General features: G+C 42.0%; 1 protein-coding gene across 4 annotated transcripts in view; it reads left to right on the top strand.

Annotated features, from left to right (window-relative positions):
* The window catches only part of APAF1 (apoptotic peptidase activating factor 1), an 80,180-nt gene that overhangs the window by 8,365 nt on the left and 46,549 nt on the right, over window positions 1-25,266 (top strand). For 3 of the 4 annotated variants that reach the window (XR_010921983.1, XM_067559737.1, XM_067559739.1), the window contains exons 2-10: window positions 731-835; window positions 4,127-4,308; window positions 4,687-4,876; window positions 5,879-6,076; window positions 6,580-6,763; window positions 16,980-17,092; window positions 19,574-19,705; window positions 20,155-20,393; window positions 23,389-23,556. Coding sequence is in view for 3 of the 4 variants with exons in the window: in XM_067559737.1 (XP_067415838.1) it covers window positions 4,171-4,308; window positions 4,687-4,876; window positions 5,879-6,076; window positions 6,580-6,763; window positions 16,980-17,092; window positions 19,574-19,705; window positions 20,155-20,393; window positions 23,389-23,556 (1,362 nt within the window). In the remaining variant the exon portion in view is untranslated. The remainder of the gene's footprint in view (window positions 1-730; window positions 836-4,126; window positions 4,309-4,686; window positions 4,877-5,878; window positions 6,077-6,579; window positions 6,764-16,979; window positions 17,093-19,573; window positions 19,706-20,154; window positions 20,394-23,388; window positions 23,557-25,266) is intronic. The other variant, XM_067559738.1, reaches the window with a different exon arrangement.

Below are 25,266 nucleotides of genomic sequence, written 5' to 3'. Positions count from 1 at the left end.
TCGAAGATAGAAAACAGGGTTACTTACCAGTAACTGTTGTTCTTCGAGATGTGTTGCTCATATCCATTCCAAACCCACCCCCAGTCCCCACTGTCGGAGTAGGCAGAAAGAAGGAACTGGGGACCCGCGGGGCCAGCAGCGCCCTTTATACTGTGACATGAGCACTCCAGGGGGCGCCTAAGTTGGCCCCGCAGGGCTTGCTAGGGAAAAAAGTTCCGGGAATCTGTGCACAGGGCACGCGCACACCTATATTGGAATGGATATGAGCAACACATCTCGAAGAACAACAGTTACTGGTAAGTAACCTTGTTATATTGAATATGTATCCATATTCTCCCCTTTCAGAGAGCACCATTTGTCCTTTTGCTGAATGAGACAGGCATCCTGTTGAAAAAATAGTATGCAATCATGTCATTAAAGATTATATCAGAATGCATACACACAAGCGGGCTGAAATGAAGTTGCACAGGTAACCTTAATTCTGGCATTTTCTAACTTTGGAGTTGCTTGAGTTTGCACCCTTAACATTTTTCTAATGTAGATTTTTTTTTAATGTAAACATGATTGAGAGGTTCTGCTCAGGACACCTGGATCTGTGAGCCACTGTGTTACCACTCTGCCTTAGCGAGAGTGAGAGCTTTGTTGCTGCCAAGCTGTGTTCCCAGCTCCCTGACTCATCAGCCTGTCTTCCTTGCTGGCAGACTCCGTTAATCCAAATCTTGCTTTGCAGGTAACAATCATCGAACCCCAGTGCCTGAGTTCCCTGGAGACACCTCTCTGCAGTGTCTAGTCCCTCTCACTGTGGGCCTGACTTGACACGAGTAATTGGAAAAGGGTGAGGTCTCAGTCCTTGCTTCTCCCCCTTCTGATGACCAAGGGCAGGGTAGAAGGTGTGGGGAGAGAAAGAGAAGTAAGCCTGTATGGCAGCATTGGGGCTTTGTGGGAAATTCTGTCTTTTTGTACTGTTGCTTTGGCACATAGTCCTGCTGGGTCCTTGGTCAGGAGTGTATGTGCAGAGTTCATCTAGGGACTTGTCTAGGTAGGCTGGGCAGGATTGGAAAACAACTAAGTGGTGGAACTTGACAATTCTGAACTCTTGTCTTTAGAGAGATTTACTCCATTATGATGAATAACTCTTTGTATATTTCTCTGCAGTATTCGAAACGTGCCTTATCCTTGAGACATTTTACTAATTGGTATATGTGTAAAATTCGCAGTTTATAAGTCTTCTGCTATGGAAGCTCTCAAAAACACGACTCAGCACTAACTTGTTTGTTTTTCTTCTTGCAAAGTTAGCATCTCTTTGATTGTTAAAAAATGGAAAATTCAGTTGACCTAGGAAGAGTTTGTGTGTTGAACTCTGAATCTAATTCAACCATTAAAGTGTGAAATGGAGACATTTTAATTCTACTTTAAGTAGAAATTTAAATGCAACCTTAATGGTGGAGGCACCTAAGTGCCCCAATATTAAATAAATTGGCATTTAGTAGGAGTGTTTTCTTTCTGATAACTTGAACACCCTCTTATGGCTTTTAGGTTAGATGTTTGGAGAAGTCTAGTAATGTTTCACATTTACTGTACCTGTGACCATCTAAAATCCAAACATCATTATACTTCTTTCATTTATAAATAAAGTTGCTTCACCAAGCTCTGTTGACATCAGGGGATTTCCCTCTGTTTTCTTAATCTGGTATGCTCCCTAGCCCTGCTGGATATAAGCACCTGAACATCTTGGAGAGAGGATAACATGAAAATCTTTATATACTGCAGGGTGGATAAAAATGAATGCTTTTTTTAAAAAAAAATAAAAAAATTGGATTTTTTAACTTTAAATCGGATTTTTTTAATTAAAAAAAAATCAATAAAATACTAAATTTCTCTCTTGTTTAAAAAGTAACAGTTACAATTAAATCTCATCACAAACATGCTAAACCGACACTTACAGTCTCAGAAAAATGAGTTAATGGCTCTAGTCTGTCCAGCCTAACCACCAGCTCTTGCTTCTTGAATGTTCTGGTCTTTCAGTTTCTCTTTCAGTTTCTCAGCAGACTAAAGTCACATGTGTAAATAAAGACACAGGCTGGATAGGATTGTTATTGTTCTGTGCTTATGTGGTGGTGGAGCTGGGCCAAGCAAGACAGAGGAGTTAGTTAAAGACAAAGATTGGTGGAAGGTTGCTAGTTACAGTTTATAGGAAGGAACTTGAACAGTGTGCAAGAAATACTGAGGGAAAATTTGCCAGTTTAAGCCTTGATGGGTGCAGCAATGTACACAACGATCCAGTAATATGTGCCTTTGTGACAACAGAAGATAGGGTTGCATATCTTTCAGAAACAATAGATACATCAGTAAATGCCCACACACAGAATATTTAAAAGAAGCGGCAGTGAAAGCTGTAATAAACTGCGAACAAAAATTCAAGTGTCACATGCGTAGTTTTGTCACAGACAACGCTGCAAATGTGGCAAAGATGAAAAGATATTTAGAAGAAGAAACGGAAGGATGTTCCTTAATAACATATGGCTGCAGTGCCCATTTAATGCATATTTTAGCCAAATACTTAAGTATGTCTTCTCTAGGAATAAAAGAAAATGTTGTTGAAGTTGCAAAATATTTCTGTAACAACCATTTTGCTTCAGCTTCACTGAAGAGAGCAGGAGGATCCAAACTAATTCTCCCTCAAGATGTTTGATGGAATTCTGTGGTTGATTGTTTTGAACAATTTATTAAGTACTGGCCTATTCTCATAAAACTTTGTGGAAAAAAAAGTGATAAAATAGATGGAAGTTTCTCATCCATAGTATCTAACATTGGATTAAAGAGGAATGTAGAGGATATGCTCAGTTTACTGAAGCCTATATCCATAGCCTTAAACAAATTTCAGAGAAATTATTGCTGCATTGCTGATGCTTTTGACATTTGGAAGGCACTTCAAGAGACATTGAAGAAAAAAATATCTCACCACAAAGTTAAACTGCAGGCAATAAAGAAGCGAATGGATCAAGCATTAACTCCACCTCATTTCCTTGCAAACATTCTTAACCCTAGATATAAAGATAGATGCCTAACTTCTGAAGAAGATGCTGCCGCTATGGCACGGGCATCTCAAAATCACTCCTCAGTTATGTCAGTCATAATAAATTTCAGGGCTGGAGCGGAACCATTTAAATAGTACATGTTTACTGATGATGTTTTGAACAAAGTCACTCCTCTGAATTGGTGAAAATCATTAGCCAAGTACTTTGAAACAGAGTTCCTTCAGTTGCTTAAAAGTCAACTTTTAAGGCAGAGAGAGAATATTTTCATTGTTTGGTATTATTCACTCAAGGCTAGAAATCGACTGGGAGTTGAAAAAGCAGGAAAACTTGTATTTCTGTTTCAGTCTATGAATAAAAATGACAGTGGGAGTGGGGAAGATGAAAGTTAGTTGTAGGATTTTTAAGGACAGTGTACGTTTAGTGTTGTGATGACTTATCTGTTAGTTAAAATTTGAAATATTTTTTAAAAAAGTTAAAGGTCAGCTGGCAACTCAGGAGACTGCTGCAATTGCAAATGTGCAACATTTATGTAACATTTAAGATTTAGTTTAATAAAATGTAAGTGCTGGGGTGTGTGTGTGTGATTGTGATTTAGTTCTTACCGTTCTGCTTTAGTTCTTACTGTACTGTTGCTGCATCTGCAGCTTGACACAGGTAATGAGTGTTATGTACTATTTCCTAAACTAATAACTTGATTTTTATCTAAAAAATTACACAAAGTATACCCTCCTAGATGTTATAAAATGCTGTATTGAGTTGTAAATTAACATGTTTTAGTGATCAGATTTGCACCACTTGTGAAGAAGTATCAATGGGAAACTGGATTTAAATCAATAATTTTCTCTTGGTGATTTAAATCAATCCACCCTGATATACTGTTCTCAAGAAAGACAAATAGTAGGCTGAAATGTTGGTTGCTTGTGCACTTTCTAGTAAGAAGTAATTTATAACATAAAACTAACGAAGATCAGCTATATTTCAACTGGAGTTAATATTGGGAATACTTTGTTGCCACTTTCCTTTTTAAGTTACATTATATAAAAGGAAATATATTTTGAAATTGATTAATTTCTTAATGTCTTGACTAGCTCATGTTCCTGTGCAAGCTTGTTTTTCTCTACATTGAAGAAAAATGGATGTGAAATCTCGAAATCATTTGCTTCTGAATCATGAAGCATTGGAAAGAGACATTAAGACCTCTTACATTATGGATCATATGATTGCTGATGAAGTACTAACATTACAGGAGGAGGAGAAAGTAAAAGCACAGGTAAAATGCTTATCTGCTTAATCACTTTCCTACCCCAGACTGCACAACATGTTTTAGAATACTCTTTTGAATAGTTTTCTGACATCTTAGGTCCTGATTCAGCAAGATACCTAAACACATGCTTAACTTGAAGTGAATGTGTAGTCTCTTTGAAAGCATGAGACTATTTACATGCTTAAAGTTAGGTATGTGTTTGAATACTTTGCTGAATTAAAGTCTTAATGCAGGTTCATTATCTGACCTGTATTAGCTGCAAGTGTTCCTGGCAATTAGAAGCACAGTCTTTAACTAGCCAGGTGTTGGAACTAAATGATGTAATAGATCTCCCAGTTGTTATGATTGTATATAACACATTATTTTATTTTTTGCTTCTGTTAGGCTACACAACGGGAACGAGCTGCTAGTCTAATAAAAATTATTCTTGCAAAAGATAATTATTCATACATATCCTTCTATAATGCACTGCTTCATGAAGGGTACAAAGATCTGGCTGCTCTTCTTCAGGACGGCATCCCTATTATCTCCTCTTATAATGGAAATAAGTCTATGGATGGAGTTACGTCATATGGTCAGTATAACGCTCACATTTTCTATTCTTGAAGATAAAGACTTAAATCCTAGTTTAATTCCTACAAAATGAGTAAGTATGTTGTCTCAAGAAGCAGTACCTGAAGCAGTTTAATCTGGTATGGCACTATCCAATGTTTCCATACTTCACCTGACATGTGGGAGGGGGAGAGTGGTCTAGTCTGAAATTGATGCAATTTCCTGTCCAATAACTATTTAGTTTAAGAAATGTTCCGTTGGTTATTATTTAAATGAAGGCTTACATATCCCATATTTCCATTTAAATCCAAACACTTGACTGTGAAGTGGTAGCCAGGAGGAAGACTTTTCCTGTCAGTATATTTTAGAGAAGCTGAATCTGAGTATAGAAGTCAAACTCTGAAAATCTCATTATTCTTGGAAACTTATTTCCCACCCACAAAACTTTTTTTTATGTTCATTCAATACTTGGGACATAGTGAAAAATTGGTTCACATTTGTTAATAGTTTATTCATATTTCTCATCTACCATAAGTGTTTGTTTTGTTTTTTTATTCTAGACTTCAAATTCTCCTAAATACATTCTTAAACTGATATAAACATCCTATCTGCAGTATTTGTTTTCTGTGACTGATGTGAAATGAAATGGTTTCTGTGCAGTTCATGGTGGGACAAGCATTCATATCGCATTTGACCAAATGTGACATCAGCCTTACTGCACCTTTATTGGTTGTCTAGATCTAAAAATGTGTCTTGGAGGGTGAATCTCTCTTTTATCTCTAGTGACCCAGTCCTCTAGCATACAGGGGAAATGTAGTCATTGGCAGGACAGTGTGAGAAGAAGCTAATGCCTGTTTTTGTAATCTTTCCACGTGTTCTGGGGACAAGCAGTGGATTTCAGCAACTGATGATTCAATACTTTCTATGAACATTTGAGGGTGAAAAAAGTTTTTGGTTTTTTAAGAGCTGGGGAAAGTCACTTAGAAACTATTTCAGTTTTTGTGTGTGTGTCTTTAAATTTCAGTGAGGACAGTCCTATGTGAAGGTGGAGTACCACAAAGACCAGTTGTATTTGTTTCTCGTCCAAAACTGGTAAAAGTTATTCAACAGAAACTGTACAATTTAAGAAGTGATCCAGGTTGGGTTACTGTATATGGAATGGCAGGTTGTGGGAAGTCTGTTTTAACAGCAGAAGCACTACGGGATCATCGTCTTTTAGAAGGTACTTTTAGTGCTGTCTTAAAAATATAGATGCCCATTCTTTATGCACATACCAAATTTCATAAGTGATTAAGGAACCTAAGTCCCATTGCAAGTAAATGGGATTTAAGCTTGTAAATGACTTGGGCATTTCTAAAGAAACCTCATCCAGTATTTATAACTTTGATCATCATCTTTTACTCTAGAATCATTAGATATTGCTGTATTTCATGGAAAGGTCCCCAGAATAACTTTCTATCCTGGATAGTATTTTGAATAACGACATAAGCAATGCACTCTTACTTGAGTGATGTACAAATATTTTCGGATTTAGAATTATGGAAGAATTTTATTCACATTTCAAAATATGTCTAGTTTGACAGCTGCTTATAAGAACCTAAAATTTATTCCCATCTTAGCTTTTTAAAGTAATTTCTTGACATAATTTTGCTTGTATTTGTTGTTCCCAGCAAATATATTTCAATTCAAACTATTAATTTTAATTTTGCATCATCTTTTTGTTAGATTGCTTCCCAGGAGGAGTATTTTGGATTTCTGTTGGAAAACAAGACAAAGCGGGGCTCCTAATGAAACTCCAGAATCTTTGCAGTAGACTAGACCAGGACTTCTCTCTTTCACAAAGGCCACCGCTTAATATTGAGGAGGCTAAAGACCGCCTTCGTCTGCTAATACTGCGCAAATACCCCAGGTGCTGTCAATGGGATAAAAGATGTGTCTGAGGAATTAGAATGCATGTAAAAAACTACGATCTTGGTCAAGTTGCTTTTTGTGACTTGGTTTCAAAATCTGTAAAATGAGGTAATACCATGGTCACCCTTTAAATTCTTTCCAGTTTAGCCTTTGAATATCCTTGCAGGTAATATCACAGATTGTGAGGAAATGTTATTTTAAGGCAAAACAGGAAAGATTTTCAAGAAGTTGGGTTACTCTTAAACATTTTTTGACTCTCAAATGAAAAGCACTATATTAAGATTTCCCAGCTTGTGTGTGTGTGTGGTGGGCTCAGAAAGGCATGCAAAAACTGAATTTACACATGCAAAAATGTAAAAGGTTTTATCACATACACCATGTAGTAGTATGTCCTTTTTAGATCAACTTACTGTTGTAAACTGAGAATCCATGCCAATGATTCAGTGTAGACTCATCCTGGATTTGAGTATGTACATGAATATCAATAGTCTGCTGATAGTTACATTTTAACATGATTTTGTGCCTGGACTTTGTGCAGAACAGTACACTTTCTATGAAACATTGTGCAGAAAAGGATCTGGGGGTTACAGCGGACAAGAAGCTGGATATGAGTCAACAGTTTTCCCTTGTTAAGAAGGCAAACAGCATATTGGGCTGCATTAGTAGAAGCAGTGCCAGCGGATCGAGGGAAGTGATTATTCCCCTCTATTCAGCACTGGTGCGGCCACATTTGGAGTATTGTGTTCAGTTTTGGGCCTCCCACTACAGAATGGATGTGGAGAAATTGGAGAGAGTCCAGTGGAGGGCAACAAAAATGATTAGGGGGCTGGAGCACATGACTCATGAGGAGTGGCTAAGGAAACTAGGCTTATTTAGTCTGAAGAAGAGAAGTATGAGGGGGGATTTGATAGCAGCCTTCAACTACCTGAAGGGGGGTTCCAAAGAGGATGGAGCTAGGCTGTTCTCAATGGCAGCAGATGACAGAACAAGGAGCAATGGTCTCAAGTTGCAGTGGGGGGGAGGTCTAGGTTGGATATTAGGAAAAACTTTTTCACTAGGAGGGTAGTGAAACACTGGAATGAGTTATCTAGGAAGGTGGTGGAATCTCCATCATCTCCAAAATGCTAAGGTCAGGGCAAGCTACAAAAGGAGAGCAGATTCTCCCAGCACTGATTGGTAACACTGAAGTTAGACTTCCCAACCAGCCACAAACAGTGCTTCTGATTCCCCACACTGGTTATCAAGAAGCTAAACCAAAAACTACACAGCCCCCTTTACAGCATTTCAGTCTCTGGCTCCCAATCAGGCACGAGGTCCAGTAAAGAGATAAGTTATTAAAGCTCTGTGCTCTTTACCAAAAAGTTCTCCTGACCTCAAAGGGTCAGCCATGTTGCCAGATCAGTATAAGTTTGGATCTTACCCAAAATACCACGCTGCCAGCCAATCCTTTAGTAACTAAAACTAAAGGTTTATTATAAAAGGAAAGGAACAAACTGTAAGAGAAATGTTAAATGGTCAAAGCAATCAGAAACATACAAATGATTCAAAAGTCCATCTATATCAGGTTGTCTGTAGAATTTTGGGGTTTGCAGGCTTGTATAGTCCCTCTGGTGTATATCCAGTTATCTGGATGGGTCTCAGTCCTTCGTTTCAGAGCTTCAATTGCAAATGAGTTGACCCAGAGGTAGGTGAAGAAAGACTGAAGACAATGTGGATGTGGTGCATCTGCCTTCTATAGTGGATTGCCATGTGGCTTGTTTCAAGCACAAGCCCTCAGCACACGACATGGAAAAGTCTCAGAGTCAGAGAGAATCCCCTGTCCATAGGACATGCTCTTACATGTCCTGGTGACTCATCAGATCTAGCCCTGTGAGTTTTCTTGATGGGAAATTAAGCAGGCTAGTGCTGCAGCCATCCTGTCTGGGGTGTCACCCAGAAATACAGCACAAATTGAAATACAGCTATATCAAACATATCCATAACTTTCAATACAAATATGACACATACCTATAAACAATATCATCTTTCTTAGCAAATTATAACCTTTCTAACAGTACCTGACATGACATATCTGAGATGGATTATTGTAAATCTTGAAATATTGCTGTTAAATAATATCATAAATGTTCCCCCTAATCCAGCCCCTAATCCAGCCAGCCTCACTTTTAAAGCCCATCTTGACAAAGCCCTGGCTGGGATGATTTAGTTGGAGTTGGTCCTGCGTTGAGCAGGGGGTTGGACTAGATGACCTCCTGAGGTCCCTTCCAACTCTAATCTTCTATGATTCTATGAGACGAGGAAACTTTTCTTAGCATCGAAGGAGAGTCACCAGCTCCAAAAATTTGGGGAAACCTTGAATTACATCTAAGTACTTGATTATATACACACATGAGCAGCCAGTTACATGTATGATATAATACACTTTTCACATGACTCCGTTGTGTCTGTGACAGTACTCCAGGGTTATTCCTCCTTATCCCTCATGAGATTGAGTGTTCTAATGTAAATATTTCATTAACATAGACTGAAATTTTTAAAGTAATCTAAAGTGTCTGAATGCCCAGTTCCCATTAAAAATAAGGATTAGGGATTCAAAGCCCTCTGGCAGCTTTGAAAATCTCAGCCATATGCATTTGTATGTATGTGGTGGGTTTTCATAAATGCTTCCTATTGGCTTGCTTGACTCTGCTTCAGTTGAGGTCAATTGTAAAACTCCATTTGACTTTAGTGGGAACAGTTTAGGCCAATTCTGAGTACTTCCTGAAAATCCCCAAAAAGAATGAGCAACAAAATTAAACAGAGTAATGCAATTCAACTGAATATCTTGTTTTATTTTACAGTGCTCATAATGCAAGTAACTGAGGCTCCCTTTCATTTCCTAGTTTATCTGCTTTGGGCTCTTTGCTCTGAAGTGATGGACCTTTAAGGAAAGCGGACCATGTTTTTTGGCAACTATCTTTGACAAATAACTCATCTTTGACAAATGACCTTTTCTGTGGTAATGCAGGGTTGTGGGCAAGGCTATTTTTCATTAGTCTGAGATGTCTATTAGCATAGCATAGCCCTGCTGCAGAAAAATACTTGAATGTATAGTCTCTGGAAAAATGTTCATTTAGATAGAATGTGGTGGCATCATAGTAAAATCTCAAAACAGGGTTATTTCTAGGTAACTTTTTTTTTTTTCCAAGATTAGCCAGCCAGCCTAAACAAGTTTATACTTGTCCTGTGGGAGGCTCAGTTAGCTATTCTGAGCAACTACTTTATTTATCTTACAAATAGTAGGATATTTCTTATTTATTTTCATACCAACTAGGAGGACACATGCTTTGTAGTTTTTGGAGACTGACCTTATTACATTCTTCAGAGGCTTTTTACATTCTTCCATTCACCCCCACAGGCTGCCTGTGTACTACCCTCTCAACCCCCTCTATTTCAGGGACTCCCCCAACCTCTCCCCTGGCAGGGGTTCTGTGTGCATCCTTTCCCCTATATGAGGATTACTCAATTGCCCCTCAGGGGTGTTGTGTGTCCTTCTTTCCCTCATACCAGGATCTCCCAGTCTCCCTTACCAGGGTGTTTCTGTATGCCCTCTGCTACCTAAAGCAGGGTTCCCCATTCTCCTTACCACACTAGGGGCTCTTTTTGTCTTTTCTGCCATGCCAGGGGTTCTGTATCTCTCTTCCTCTACTTCCCTCCTCCACCACCCCCCCCCCCCCCCCCAAAAAAAAAAAAAAAAAAAGAAAAAGAAAATAGGACCTTTCTTTCCTTTGGATTGCAACAGACAAGTGGTAGCTAGTGACCTATCTTCCCCTGCCATGGAGCAGACTTTGTGGAGGCAGGATATTAAGAGGAAGGAAGGAAGTGAAGCTTCCTTTCCTTTCCCTGCTGGCTGAGCACTGGCCCATAGTTGTTAAGTGGCTTCCAGCACTTAGTTCTCTTCAGACTGAGGTAATGTTATACTTGAAGGCATTAATGGATGTCATCAACCATTTGGTTATTTTTTGTTTGATTTAAGCTATAGACAATTGTAGCTGTGCTTGAACCTGTAGCTGTGCTGATCAGATCACATAGGGCTCATTATGTTTTCCATTGACCCCTTTTTCAGTTTTCTGATTTTTTCAAAATGAATAGGGTGCTGGCCATTGATGCTTAGGACATTCCCTGAAATTTTGGAATTGATCAGATACAGCATTCAAAAGTTCTACTTCGAATGATTGCTCATCCATTCCAAAATAGGTGAGTGCACGACACCGTGCACTGGTTCCTGGAACTTTTTTCCCCTTAGCAGACCCCATAGGGTCGGCGTAGGCGCCCCCTGGAGTACCGCGCTCATGCCATGGTATATGGGGCACTGCTGACCCTGCGGGCCCTTAGTTCCTCCTTTCCCCGGAGTTGACCCGCCACCGCCAGTCTCCGGTGCTCAAGAAAAAAAAACGCCAGGGCACCGAGCGCCAGGGCTCCCCCGCACCGCTTGCGCGGCCAGTGTCAAGCCAGGAGATGCACCAGCCACAGCCCGTCGAGCTAGCTCCGGTGCCTGCATCTCCATGCAGGGAGCCTCCCCCAACTCCTGGGGGTGGGGGAGTGCCCTTGCAAGGACTGTCAACGCTGGAGGTGTTCCACGTGGCACGTGCCTTGATGGCCATGCCTACGCCTCCATCCCCCCCTCGGCTGAGGGCGCAGGGACCGTTGTCCCGAGGTAAACCCGTGCTGGGTACCTCCGGTGGATGGTCGAGACCCCCATCAGGGGCGAAGTCTCCCTCCAGACGGCCAAAGACAGTGGAGCGTGCCGGCTCCCCTCATAGCTCCGACTATGAGTCATCAAGCTCCTCCTCGCTGCAGCACTGGGGGACGGTCCACGGCACCGGAGGCATCGTGAACGAGGTGGCATCAATCCAGGTCTGCCTTGCGCAGCGTGCGCAGCTCCCGCACCCTGGCACCGAGCCCTTCACCTTCAAGGCACCGGTCCTGATCCCTGGCGTGGAGTCCGGCATGGGTCCTGGTGCTGAAAGACCCAGCACCGACAGTACAGGTCACCTCGACACGTTGCCGGTTGCATTCCTCAGAGTCGGGCTTGGCATCGAGGTGGCATGGGCGGCGCCACTCCACGTACCCAAAGGGAAAGCGGCGCCAGAAGTCCTTGGCACCAAGACGGAGGTCATCTTCCTCCACTCGTCGAGCCACACAACAACCCTCTAGCGGCTCCGGGTCGCAAGGGCAGGTCACATCAGGACGCACTGCACTCGACACCAATCCCGGCATGGGGTGGCCGCAAGGGCCCTGGCAGTGGCCATACTGGATCCCATGGGGGGCGCAGATGGGACAGGGAACTGTATCTGTCCCATCTTCAGTGGCACAAACGGTGGCCCCCCCACTTAGCCAACCAGCTAAGGGCCATTGCTCGGAGGAGGAATCGGACCCTAGGGAGGGACCCTCCGCGGGGCCCCTTCCACAATCCTCCTCCTCTTCCCCTGATGAGGCAGCCACCAGGGATCACAGGGTGCCCCTCCCTGACTTCAGGGCCCACCAAGAGCTCCTTAAGAGGGTGGCCAACAACTTAAACATTGACCTTAAGGAGCTTTCTGAGGAGGAGGACCCCCTCTTTGGGGTGATGGGGTCATCAGGACTGTCAAGAGTGGCCCTACTGGTGCATGAGAGAGTCCTTAAACTGGCCAAGGCTCCCTGGCAAACCCCTGCCTCAGTTGACCCCACCTCCAAGGGTGCTGAGAAAAAATACTATGTACCAGCTGAGGGGTTTGAGTTCTGTACACCCACCCAGCCCCGTGGACCCTTGTGGTCGATGCGGCCAAGCAAAGAGATAGGCAAGGTGGCTCGGGCACCACGCCAAAGAACAAGGACACTAAAAAACTTGACTTGTTCGGCCACAAAGTACATTCCACTGGGACCCTACAGCTGAGGATAGCGAACCATCACGTCCTCCTAGGTTGTTACAACTTGAACCTATGGAACTCGATGAGGAGGTTTGCAGAGGGGTTGTTCCAGGACACAGGTGGCGGACTTTGCCATGGTCCTGGAAGAGAGTGTCACAATGGCAGGGGCGGCGTTGCAAACCGCCAGTGATGCTGGGGACACCGCCAGCAGAGCTATGGCCTTTGCGATTGCCATGCGGCAGTGTTCGTGACTGCAATCATCCGGGCTGTCCCAGGAGGTGCAGCAATCCATCCAGGACCAGCACTTTGATGGGGCAGGCCTCTTCTCGGACAAGACAGACGAGAAGCTGCACGCTCTGAAAGACTTGAGAGCCACCCTCTGGTCTTTGGGACTTTACACCCCCCAGGCCTTGAGGCGCCAGTCTCGGTCGCAGCCACAACACCAGGCCCAACCGCTCCCTAGGCCATCACCCAGACCCTCTCAGCCCCATAGGGGCTGAGACAGGAATAGGGGGTTTGGATGCCGTGACCGCTCTTGTTCATCCGTGGCTTCCCAGCAAGGGCCCTCTAAGGGGCCCAATGCAAAGAGACAATTTTGATGGTGCTCCCGAGGGTGGCACCGATACCTTTCTCTTGGATCCACATCTCCCGTTTGCAGAAAGGCTCAGACCCTACTATGCCAAGTGGCAGAATATTACATCAGACTGCTGGGTCCTCGGCGTAGTTCTCAGGGGATACGCCCTTCAGTTTACGGCTTTCCTCCTGGACTCCCACACCCACCTCATCCCTCTTCAGGGACCCCTCTCACGAGCAACTCCTTTTGCAGGAGGTGAGTTCCCTCCTCCTCCTCGGGGCTGTAGAAGCAGTCCCTCCTCAGGAAATAGGGAGGGGATTCTACTCCAGGTATTTCCTCATCCCCAAAGCAAAAGGGGGCCTGAGACCCATATTAGATCTCCGCCGACTGAACAAGTTTATCAGGCATCTCAGGTTTCGCATGGTCTCCCTAGCCTCCATTATCCCTGCTCTGGATCCAGGAGATTGGTATGCCGTCCTTGACCTAAAGGATGCATATTTCCATATTTCCATCCTTCCCAGCCACAGGCGCTTCCTCGGGTTTATGGTAGCTGGCTGCCATTACCAATTCTCAGCCCTGCCATTTGGCCTTTTGTCTGCCCCCAGGGTCTTTACAAAGTGCATGGCGGTGGTGGCAGCCCACTTGCGCCGCAGAGGGGTGCAGATCTTCCCCTATCTGGACGACTGGCTGATTCGGGGCAAGTCTAGGGCAAGTCACGTTTGGAACAGCCTATCCCTCACCTACGTGACATGCACGAGACTGGGGCTGCTCATAAACGAGCAGAAGTCCACGCTCACCCCCATGCAGTGCATAGATTTCATCGAGGCCCCCAGGACGCTACCCAGGTCAGAGCCTTCCTCCCACAGCCTCGGTTTGAGGCGATGAACGTGATAATCACCCAGCTACACAGGTGCCCCACGACGACAGCCAGGCACTGCCTGCAGCTGTTGGGGCACATGGTGGCCTGCACGTATGTGGTAAGGCTGGCTTGCCTCAAACTCAGGCCTCTCCAGGCGTGGTTAACCTCGGTATGTGCACCAGCTAGGCACTCCTTGAACAGGGTGTCACGGTTCCCCCACAAGTCCTCACCTCCCTGGACTGGTGGAGACTCCTGAGGAAGTACTGAGAGGGGTTCCTTTCCGGGATCTGGCCCCATCGGTCACCCTAATCACGGACGCTTAGATGTGGGGTGGGGGGCCCACATCAGCACCGACCTGAGCACCCAGGGGCTCTGGTCAGAGGAGGAAAAGAGCCTCCACATCAATGTCCGGGAGCTCAGGACAGTCCGGTTGGCGTGCAAGGTGTTCCTCAGATTCCTGAGGGGCAGGATGGTGCAGGTCCTCACGGACAATACAGCGGCCATGTTTTATATGAACAGGCAGGGGGGGAGCGCGCTCCTCGGCCCTTTGCCAGGAGGCCATTCAACTTTGGGACTTTGCGGTGAGGCACGACTTCCATATATCTTCCTCTCACCTCCCTGGGTCAGGAACGACGAGGTGGACCGCCTCAGCAGGTCATTTCTACCCTGCCACGACTGGTCACTACACCTGGAGGTGATAGCCTTTATCTTCCGCAAGTGGGGTGTTCCCCAGCTGGACCTGTTCGTCGTCCTGGAACAGGAAGTGCCCAAGGTTCTGCTCGCTCAAGAGTCGCGAGCTGGGCTCCATCTCTGACGCATTCCTCATAGACTGGACGGGGACCTTCATGTATGCGTTTCCCCCCATTCCACTCCTGCCCAAGGTCTTCTTGAAAATCAGGAGGGACAAAGCGGATGTGATACTGATCGCCCCAGCCTGGCCAAGACAGCATTGGACATGCTGCTGGACTTGTCGATCGCCCCGCCTGTGCCGCTCTTGAGGCATTACGACCTGCTCTCCCAAGACCAGGGTCGCCTGCTGCACCTGGACCTGGACCCCCTCTACCTGACGGCCTGGCGACTGTGTGGTTGACAGAGGGGGAGAGAGCCTGCTCAGCGCAGGTCCAACAGATTCTGCTGGGCAGCAGAAAACCTTCCACTCAGGTCGTGTACCGGGCCAAGTGGGAAACGGTTTACCTGTTGGGCGGAGTCCCGGGGCATCCCACTGAGCTACTTGCCTATTCAGACGATCCTGGGGTATCTGCTCCACCTGAAGCTCCAGGGTTTAGCGCTGGCCTCCCTGAAAGTGCACCTGGTGGCCATCTCAGCCTTCCACCAGCCGATGGAAGGGAGGTCATTATTTTCCTGTCCTATGTCAGTCAGGTTCCTCAAAGGGGTAGAGAGGCTATACCCGCAGGTCCGTGACCCGGTGCCTCCCTGGGATTTGAACCTGGCCCTCGCCAGGCTAACGGGACCCCCCTTCAAGCCCATGGCTACATGCCTGCTGCTTGTCCTCTCGTGGAAGATAGCCTTCCTGGTGGCCATTACATCAGCTAGGAGGGTCTCCGAGATAAGAGCTTTAACCTTGGAGCCCCCCTACACCGTCTTTTATAAAGACAAGATGCAGTTGAGACCTTACCCGGCCTTCCTGCCTAAGGTGGTCTCCCAGTTCCATTATAACCAGGTTATCTTCCTCCCTGTGTTTTTTCCAAAACTGCACGGGTCGGAGGAGGAGCGGAGATGGCACTCAATGAACATGAGATGAGCCCTGGCCTACTACATCAAGAGGACACGGCAGTTCCGGAAGACATCGCAGCTGTTCGTGGCAGTGGCACACCGGATGAAGGGCTCACCTGTCTCCACCCAGCGCATCTCCGCCTGGATCACCGCCTGCATCAGGTGCTGCTACGAGCAGGCGAAGGTGCCACTTCCAGAAGCTGTTTCAGCGTACTCAACCAGAGCCCAGGCCTTGTCAGCGGCCTTTCTGGAACGAGTGCCCCTGCAGGACATCTGCAAAGCAGCTACCTGGTCGTCGGTCCACACCTTTACGTCCCACCATGCCATCGTACAGCAGGCGAGAGAGGACATGGGGTTCGGCAGAGCCGTGCTGATGAGAGCAGCTCACCATTGACTCCTACCCACCTCCAAGGTATGGCTATTTTATCACCTATATTGGAATGGATATGAGCAATCACTCAAAGTAGAAAACAGGGTTACTTACCAGTAACTGTTGTTCTTTGAGATGTGTTGCTCATATCCATTCCACACCCACCCTCTGTCCCTGCTGTCGGAGTCGGCAGAAAGAAGGGACTGAGGGCCCACAGGGTTGGCGGTGCCCCATATACTGCGGCATGAGCACGTACTCCAGGGGGCGCCTAAGCCGACCCTACGGGGTCTGCTAAGGGGAAAAAAGTTCTGGGAACCAGTGCACGGTGTCGTGCACTCACCTATATTAGAATGGATATGAGCAACACATCTCGAAGAACATCAGTTACTGGTAAGTAACCCTGTTTTATACTTTACAGACATATATATGCAAATAGAGAAATGCTGTTGAGTGTAAGGCCTCACAAGCTTGGCCAACAAACTTATATTTATTTATCCTGAAAGATATTAATAAGAAAATCTCCTCAAAATGCTTGCCTAATATTTCTGCTGTGACAAAGATGTGCAGCCATAAATTACAAATAAAGGTGTATGTTTTCCCTATTGGCAAAGTTGTAAATGGCAAAACCTTTTAATTATTTTCTGAGATATTGGGCTTCAAAACATACCGAATTGCAGTGTTTATTGCCTCTTAAAGACAACATTTTAATAATGAAATAACTTTCCAGAATACTTCTTTGAAAAGTGATCCATTGACCCCAAATTTGAAACATTTTTTTTCTTGTTTTAGGTGTCTCATGATTCTAGATGACATTTGGGATTCCTGGGTATTAAAAGCTTTTGATAATCAGTGTCAAGTTCTTATTACCAGTAGGGATAGGAGTGTGACAGATTCAGTGACTGGTAAGGATTATTTTCTTCCCCTGCCTAGGTCTTGATATTATTTTGTATGTTTTAAAACTAATGAACTTGGATTTAAATGTTTGTATTCCTATTGAAAGGGCACCCCTTTCTTCTCCTTCACCTCAGTTATAAAAATGATTCTTCAGATATGTCCGACCTCTTTCATGTGCAGGTGGCTGAAGTAATAGGGGATCTAAGGTACACAAGACTGGTAGAGCTGCTGTTTGCGACACTCCATTTCCATAAATATATGCATAGAAAATTCTATGTGCTGCTAACAAAGACCATGAAAACATAACCAGTTTTGAAGTAGATTCTGTCGTCTTGTGTGCAGAATAGAAAAGTCTTCTAAAATCCTATCCTTCCCACTTCCTGCCCTCCAAGACTCTTATGTTTTTCAAACTGCCCCTATGATTGAAGGCATGATGTAATTCCTATTGAGGGACACACATTCTATTCCTTTGGTCAACTTAAAGTGGTTATTGGAGAAAGGGGCAGGGAGAGTTTATAAACCAATTCCTTCTGCCTCCTTCATGGGCTGAATAGGCTGCTTCCAGATTGCTTCTAGCTCCTGTTGCCTTGGTTAGTGGAAAATTGAGCCAGTGACAGTGATATGTTATGATGGCACTGAGAACACCAAACTGGTTGTGTGTTTCTTCAGTGAGCCTTCCCTTCATGTGATAATCTAGCTGCAAATAGAGTATATATTTTACTAGATTTTGCTCACATGCACTTGGAAAATGTACTTGGTGAATATTCACCAAGTACTAACTGATGTATGGATTCATATATTAGATTTGAATCTGATCTTGTTGTCTGGAATCTACTTTTTCTGATCTCTCCAAATTGCTTTGCAGCTAGTTTGTTCTGTGTGGTGTTGGTGTTGGAATACTTGATCATAGTTAGATTTGTCTTTTTTGAGATTTTTAATAAAAATATTAAGTCCCAAAATATTAGGTCCCAAATGACTATTGTAGTCTCATTTGATACCATGCTCCACTTGAAGGTCATTCTGCAAGTAATTATTTTGTTGTTCACTTGATTTCCTATAATCTATGCTAATAATAAATAATATTTAAAAACATAAATTTAAACCAGGTAAGTATATGCACCAAGATTTCAAAAAGTTGCTAGTTACTTTAGATGCCTTTGTTTTTGGTTGCGCAACTTGAGACAGTTACTTTCAGGGGGTCAATATTTAGCACTTCTGAAAATCTAGATATGCTTGAAGTGTCTCAGTTTGAGCCCCCAAAATTACTAGCTGCTTTTGAAATTCTTGCCCACAACAGAGTTCAATATCAAATATATTCCTACTACTAATTACTTTAGTTGAAGGGTTTTAAATTTATTTGTCATCACGTGTTTATACAGGTATTATGTAATTGCACACTGCTTGCAAATGTTCACATACTGAACTCCTGCTCGGATTTTGTCTGAAGATTAATGTTGGTCAGATTGGCCAGTAACCACCTCATTCTTCTTTTCTCGCCTTCTTAAGGACTTCTGAACTTAAGTTCTTCCTTTGCTGAACTGTGGGATATTTCTACAACTCTCAATATATTTACGTTTATTATTGTGCTTCTGAGATTTCCTTCACTAGAATTCTTGAATTTTTGGTTGTTTTTGTTTAAACCTACAGAAATGTATATATGACTTCCCTCTGTATTTATTGTTCTTACCCTCCCTGCTGTGCATTGCTCTTTATGTGCCACAAGTAAGAGCAGTAAAGTTTTAGATTTATTTCTAAGGTGTATGCATGTTTTTTTTACTAAGAAAATTGGCCTTCAGTTGTTGCCTTTGAAATTTACCAGTTGTCTTAGGTGTGCTGCCTTTTGTTCCATCCCCTTAAGCTTGTAATAGTTTGACAGTTAATGTTTGCCAAGTGTATTCCCTTTACTTCTTCAATACACTTGAGAATCTTCCTCTATTCTGGGAAATCTTTGACTACCCTCTCTTCGGTATTCTCTTACATTTGGGTTTTTAGAACATTAACTCTTTGGAATGGGGACTTGTTTGGCAATTTTACATATACAGTCTCATAAATACCTTTGGCATGACATAAACAACAAAAAAACACACCTGCAAAATATATATGGTCAGTGATGCTTTACCTAAGTTGCCAAGCTCCACCATGTTTTCTAAGTATGCTTTAAATACTAATTTTATTGGGTGGGGGAAGGAGATGGCCTGCACACTAAACTATAACCTTATAATTAGTATTGTAACAATGTTTTGAGTACTTATTAAATGTCAATTTGGTTTTGATAAGTTCAATTTCTGCTCCTTTTCCCACCATTCTTGGTTCAAATATTTTAATGTACATACAGAGAAGGAAGAGCCAAGTCTCCAAGCATGTGCCTTGTTTAAAGTTATTTTGGAAATTCCCTAACCTCTTGCATACAAGCTAATTTAAATACTTCAGATACATCTTACCCAGTTTTTTGTTTTTGTTTTTTGTTTTTACTTCATTTAAATCTCCAGGCACTAAATATGAAGTTTCTGTTGAGAGTGGACTAGGACATGACAAAGGACTTGAAATTTTATCTCTGTTTGTTAATATGAAAATAACAGATCTGCCAGAAGAAGCTGATAGTATTGTCAGGGAGTGCAAAGGTATGTAGTTTGCTAGTTTTTATTTTCTTATTTTATAATCAGATATATTTGTAGTTTTTAGTTTGTACTTTACAGAAATAAAGTAAGGGAGATCAATTCTGTAATACAATCTTGTTTTAAATGAATAACACAAGTTGCTGCTGGATCTCTGCTTGTAACCAAATGGATGGTTATCTTGGTTTCTGGTAATACAACCTTTTTCTGCACTCCTTCTCAATCTGTTTAGAATATGTAGAGGAAGGATATTTAGGTGAGTTCCCAAAAGTTTCATGCCACAAGCACATACATAGCATATTCCCCCCGGCTGGCATATTCTGTTTGCCTGGCCGCCAACCTCCCCAGACTTTTGTTGAAGAAACCTGATGTTCTCAACAATGGCTACATTAAACTATTGAATCCTATTGCTTAAGAGTTTATCTCTTTAACCTTTTTTCCTTCATGTTTTTTAGGTTCCCCTCTTGTGGTGTCATTGATAGGTGCATTATTACGAGATTTCCCTAATCGTTGGGAATATTACCTCAGACAGCTGCAGAATAAGCAATTTAAAAGAATAAGGAAATCATCTTCTTATGATTATGAAGCACTTGATGAAGCAATGTCCATGAGTGTTGAAATGTTAAATGAAAACTTTAAAGACTATTATAAAGATCTTTCTGTCCTACAAAAGGATGTTAAGGTGCCTACTAAGGTAATAGCAAATCTGAAAAGTGTTATAGTTGTTGGTGAGATACAACTCCTCACTTTAAAAGAAACAAAAAAAGTACTGTTCTTAATCAATGTGTATGACCTAATGAAAAGAACTTGTCACCATTGTCATTTAAAAAAAAAAATACTGCAGCAGACTAGCTCCATCATCATTCAATAGCATCTTAGTTGGATATTTAACTGAGGAGCTATTGAAGTAATATCATAATACCTAGGTCTTATATAGCTCTTTTAATCAGACTTTAATTGACGTAGCCAAAAGTTGAAAGAACATATTAAAAGCGGTTAGCAGTTGGGATAAGTTGAGTAAGTAAGCCTGATCACCATTGGTGTGAACACACAGATGAATGAAGGCAGAAATGGGTGAATTAAGAGGCAGGGTGCCACTTGATTAATTTAGCATTCCTTCCCAGTATTACATGCCTCACCCATCTCTTTCATATCAGGCATTGGGTCCAGTGTGTGGTTACATGACTTCTAGCATATAACCAATAACTAGGGGTACACTCTTCTCAGCCTACCTCTAGGACTTAGTTCACTTCTGGATTTCTCTCATCCTGACCCTGTAAGGGGGTACCCAAGTGGCATCTAGGTCTGTGAAGAGTTCTGGTCTCCTTTGTGCCTCAAGAAAAAGAGAAAAGAGCTCACAAGCAAAATCCTGGGTCTAATTTACCTCTGTAACCTGGCCCTTTAACATTTATCTGTGCTGGCCATCAGCTGCAAATTGCAACAGAATAACATTCTTATAAATTCCTCATTAAACTTCCACATCCTATTCCCTTTATTCTGCCTCCATGATACTGTGATGAAGGTAAAATAACCCACCGTGCCTCTCCCAGTTTGGTCCAATGAGAAAAATTCTTTCCTGATCCTAATACTGGCAGTCAGTCAGACCTGTAGCATCTTAAAAACAACTCCTATACTATAATTATGGAAAAGGAGGGTGGAGCAACCAAAGGGGACAAAAGTCCCTGAAAGCTCAAGAAGAAATTTAAATTATTTGGGGAAGGGGAACAAGTGTAGGGCCGATCAATTTTGTCCCCCCTCTCCCCCCCCTCCTCCCGGCTGGCCAACGACAGCCTGAGAGCATAAGGAGAAGGAGGTGCCTAGCCCAGGTGGACATGCATGCTCTCTTCCTTCTGGGATGTGTATCCCACTGCCAATCTGATTAATATTTTCTCCCCCCCTGCAAAAACTCTTCCAAGAACCCAAAACTGTGTGTATGTGTTTAATGGCAGCCTGTGCTGCTAGCTATCACGACTTTTGAGGAGTATCATATATTTTCACTTATCTTAATGTTGTCTTCAGATTGATTATCTCCTTGTGCAGCTTGCATCTTAAAATAGACTACTAAAAACAGTTAACTTCTATTTCAAAACTGCGCAGGTATGGTAAGATTATTAAATGAAATTGGTTACTAATGGTGTCTGGCTTCTATCAAAATATACAGTATTGATTTTGTGTGCAAAATAAATTAATAAAATAAAAATAATTAAAGTAATTGCTATTTAAAACTTGTGATCCCTACTCTTGGCAAATGAATTGGGCTGTTATTAAATGAAAATATATTGTACTCATATTCAAACTGAAATCCTTTCTGGAGCTCCAGCTTCCCAGATCTCTTCACTATTCGGTTCTGAGTTAACATCACCAAAGAATCCTACTTTAAGACAACATAATGTGAAGAATGAGGGTAGTTTCCTTTTGTATCTTTATGATTTCAATCAATTTGTGATTACATTCAGAATGATGTGTCTGGAAAATATTTCTGTATTAGATCAAGGAAACAGCTTGTTTCTTTTTCACCTTTTGTATATGGAGAAAGATTCCTATCATTAGGATTTGCCTGGTGACTCCTTTTGGTGCTGACACTGTCAATGGGTGTGCCTTCCAGGTGCTTAGCAGATGTTGTCATATATCTACGTAGAATGAAAATGTACTTATTGTAGTCTACTGTAGATCATAGGTTGATCAAGGATAATATTTTAAAAGAGGTTAAAAGATTAGAATGCTGATCTGCTGACATCAGTTGTGTTTCTGATTACCCAAAGTCCCAGGTTGTCTTTTTAAGATGACATTCATAGGAGCATTAGATGCAACTCAACTGAATGCCTTCCATCCCCTTTCAAAACTATGACACTTCAGACTTACTGGGAAGGGATAAGACAGAGGCAGATGGTATCAGAAAGTATTAGACCAACAGTGTTGGTTCTTAAGGCATGTTTCCAAATGAAACATCTTCAGAGAGATGCAAAAAGTGTGAGAGGAAAGGTTTGGGTGAGACATATTTTGAATGTATCTTGATAAGAAGTATTTCTTGACCTTTTGCTTCTAAAGTTAACTTTTTGGTTCATGTCATCCTAATATTTGCAAGATATAAGTAATAAAAATAAATCTAGTATTATAGCTAAAAAGTCCTCTTAAATAATCTTACCATTTTATAACCAACAAATTAAGTAAACTAATAGAAGCCTTGCTCTGCTCTCCCAAAAATAAAAATCTATTATTATATCTCAAAGACTCATATCTAGGGTGTGTCCTTACCAAGTTTGCCATTTTTTTCCTGTGCATTTTAATTACACTGACTTCTTGCCACCTGGTCCAATGGTAGTATTTTGGACATCAGACTCCCCTTCCTTTTCTCTCTAGTTATTTTAAGCTAAGATTCTACATGTGCTTGCTTTGGAGGTTGATATCCCTCATCAAGAACTTCAGGTATTTCTTGGAAATATTTAGTGCTAAGAAAATGACTAATGTACATTTTTGTGTAAACCTAGATTGATCTGTAACCTAGTTTGATATGGAAAAGTTAACTTTGCTGACCTCATTGTTTTGTTGTTATGTAGGAAGTTGTATGCATTAATTAATGTGTTCTTTGTTATCAAGTAAATTAAGTAATTTGTGACCTCTTGTAATTTTTGAGTAATAGATGCTTCCTTAGTCCTGCCCCTTTTATGTTTTAAAATGCTTTTTTTTAGGTACTTTGTATTCTTTGGGATATGGAGACTGAAGAAGTTGAAGATATACTGCAAGAATTTGTTAATAAATCTCTATTATTTTGTGATCGTAATGGGAAATCATTCCATTATTATTTGCATGATCTTCAACTTGACTTCCTCACAGAAAAGAATCGCAACCAGCTTCAGGTACAGTAACCACAACTAGTTTATACTTCCGCTTTAACACTGGTCAGCCTAATGTGTTAGATATACTTCTATAATAAAAAATAGCCATGGTTCAAAAGTATTCCTATGTTCCTGAATGTTAATTAACTATTTTTGTAAAGCTAAATCCTAAATGCAATTAACTTGAACTATGCCTGTTTAATTTAACAGGTTTTTTTTTTTTTTCTCTCCAGTTATTCATAACCTTTAACTGTTTGATTACTGAGAAATTTGAAAACGTTGAGCTTCACTGACAGTGGGCCTGTTTGGAATTATGAGATTCTTTCAGATACATTTCTTCTTTTGTCTCTGTTGTTTCTCTTACTACGATCTATTGCTAGTAGAAGGCGATACAATATCCATATCACTACATGATATCAAGAGGTGTCAGATGACGCTATAATTGGAATTATCACTTTTTATTTTGGTCTACTTTAAACACTGAGTATAGAAAAGTATGTGCATTTTGGCAGTCTCTTGAATGAGATCCAGGCAGGGAATGAGAAAGTGATTGCAAATAGTCTGTTTTTCTCAGTTTCTTTCCCTTCACCTTCTAGCACACACTTGTTTTGGAAAACTAGCAGTGAGGAGAGAAAGTAGAAGAACAAAATCAACAAAAAGATTTACTTATGCAAGTTACAAAGGGCTTTACCAATGAGGGCTACCTAAAAGCATAAAACCTTTTAAATGTAGAGCTTGGAAAAAAAATAGTTTTCCGTATTTCACTTACAGTCTAGTTCCATAATTGGAGCATAATATTTCCAAATTCATATCTTGGACATACCAAATCGGTCAGCACATTCAAAGCTCAGTGGATGACTTGGAATATAAAGTAAAAGTAGGTCTGGAAAAAGCTGAACTATTATTAATTTTGGTTGTATAAACCCATAGTTGCTCCTAAAATAGATAGCATTCTTTTCTGGTAGCTAATGAAGAGAGAGGGCATGTCAGCGTTGTCCCACTCTTGCCTCTTTTCTAGCCACAAACTGTTTAGAGATCTTCTCCTGGTCAAACAGCTTGTGCAATTTATTTATAGTGTCCTTTCCCACTACCTTTACAACATGTGCAGCTCAGAATTTATAATAGCATACACTCCGTAGCTCACTCAGCCAAGGATGGGAGAGACAGACGACATCTTCCCTCTGAGTGATCTCTCCTGGCCCTGCTTCTGAAAAGTCTACCAGTCTCTCTTCCCTGAGCACTTGCATTTTCTACTTTCTGGGCTAATGGGTTAATTAGCCTTATAGCTCTCTCCTGCACTCCCCAATCTATGAATTAGGCACAGCTTTGCCCCTCAGGCTTATTCTGGGGTGATTTAATAAGTGATCCAGTGACCAGAGTGCTGGGACAGCTACTGTGTCCCAGCATTCTGTCACAGAGGGATAACTAGCTTCAGTAAGAATTTGAGCGGGAGCTATTTAATAATGCATCCTTTGAGGCCTGTAATTAATTATAAACTGAGTTTACAGATACTGATTATGAAAGCCTTTTATTGTCCTGCTTTTTCTAGGTTTGACTGGAAGTGATCTTGAGGTAGGATATAGGTGAAATCCTCCCTCTTGTCCCACCAAGAATCATCTCATATAATTTCACTACTTAATTGTGAGCTAGCCTAGTACTTGAGGACATAGAATTTAGGGTGGGATTTTCAGAAAAAATGTAGGTGACTTAAAAACACAGGTCCCATGGTTC

The sequence above is a fragment of the Emydura macquarii genome, unplaced genomic scaffold (genome assembly GCF_026122565.2).
Source record: "Emydura macquarii macquarii isolate MOO-44397 ecotype Brisbane River unplaced genomic scaffold, CSIRO-AGI_Emac_v2 contig_2205, whole genome shotgun sequence".
NCBI classification, from domain to species: domain Eukaryota; kingdom Metazoa; phylum Chordata; order Testudines; family Chelidae; genus Emydura; species Emydura macquarii.
This window is presented reverse-complemented; position numbering and strand designations above follow the sequence as displayed.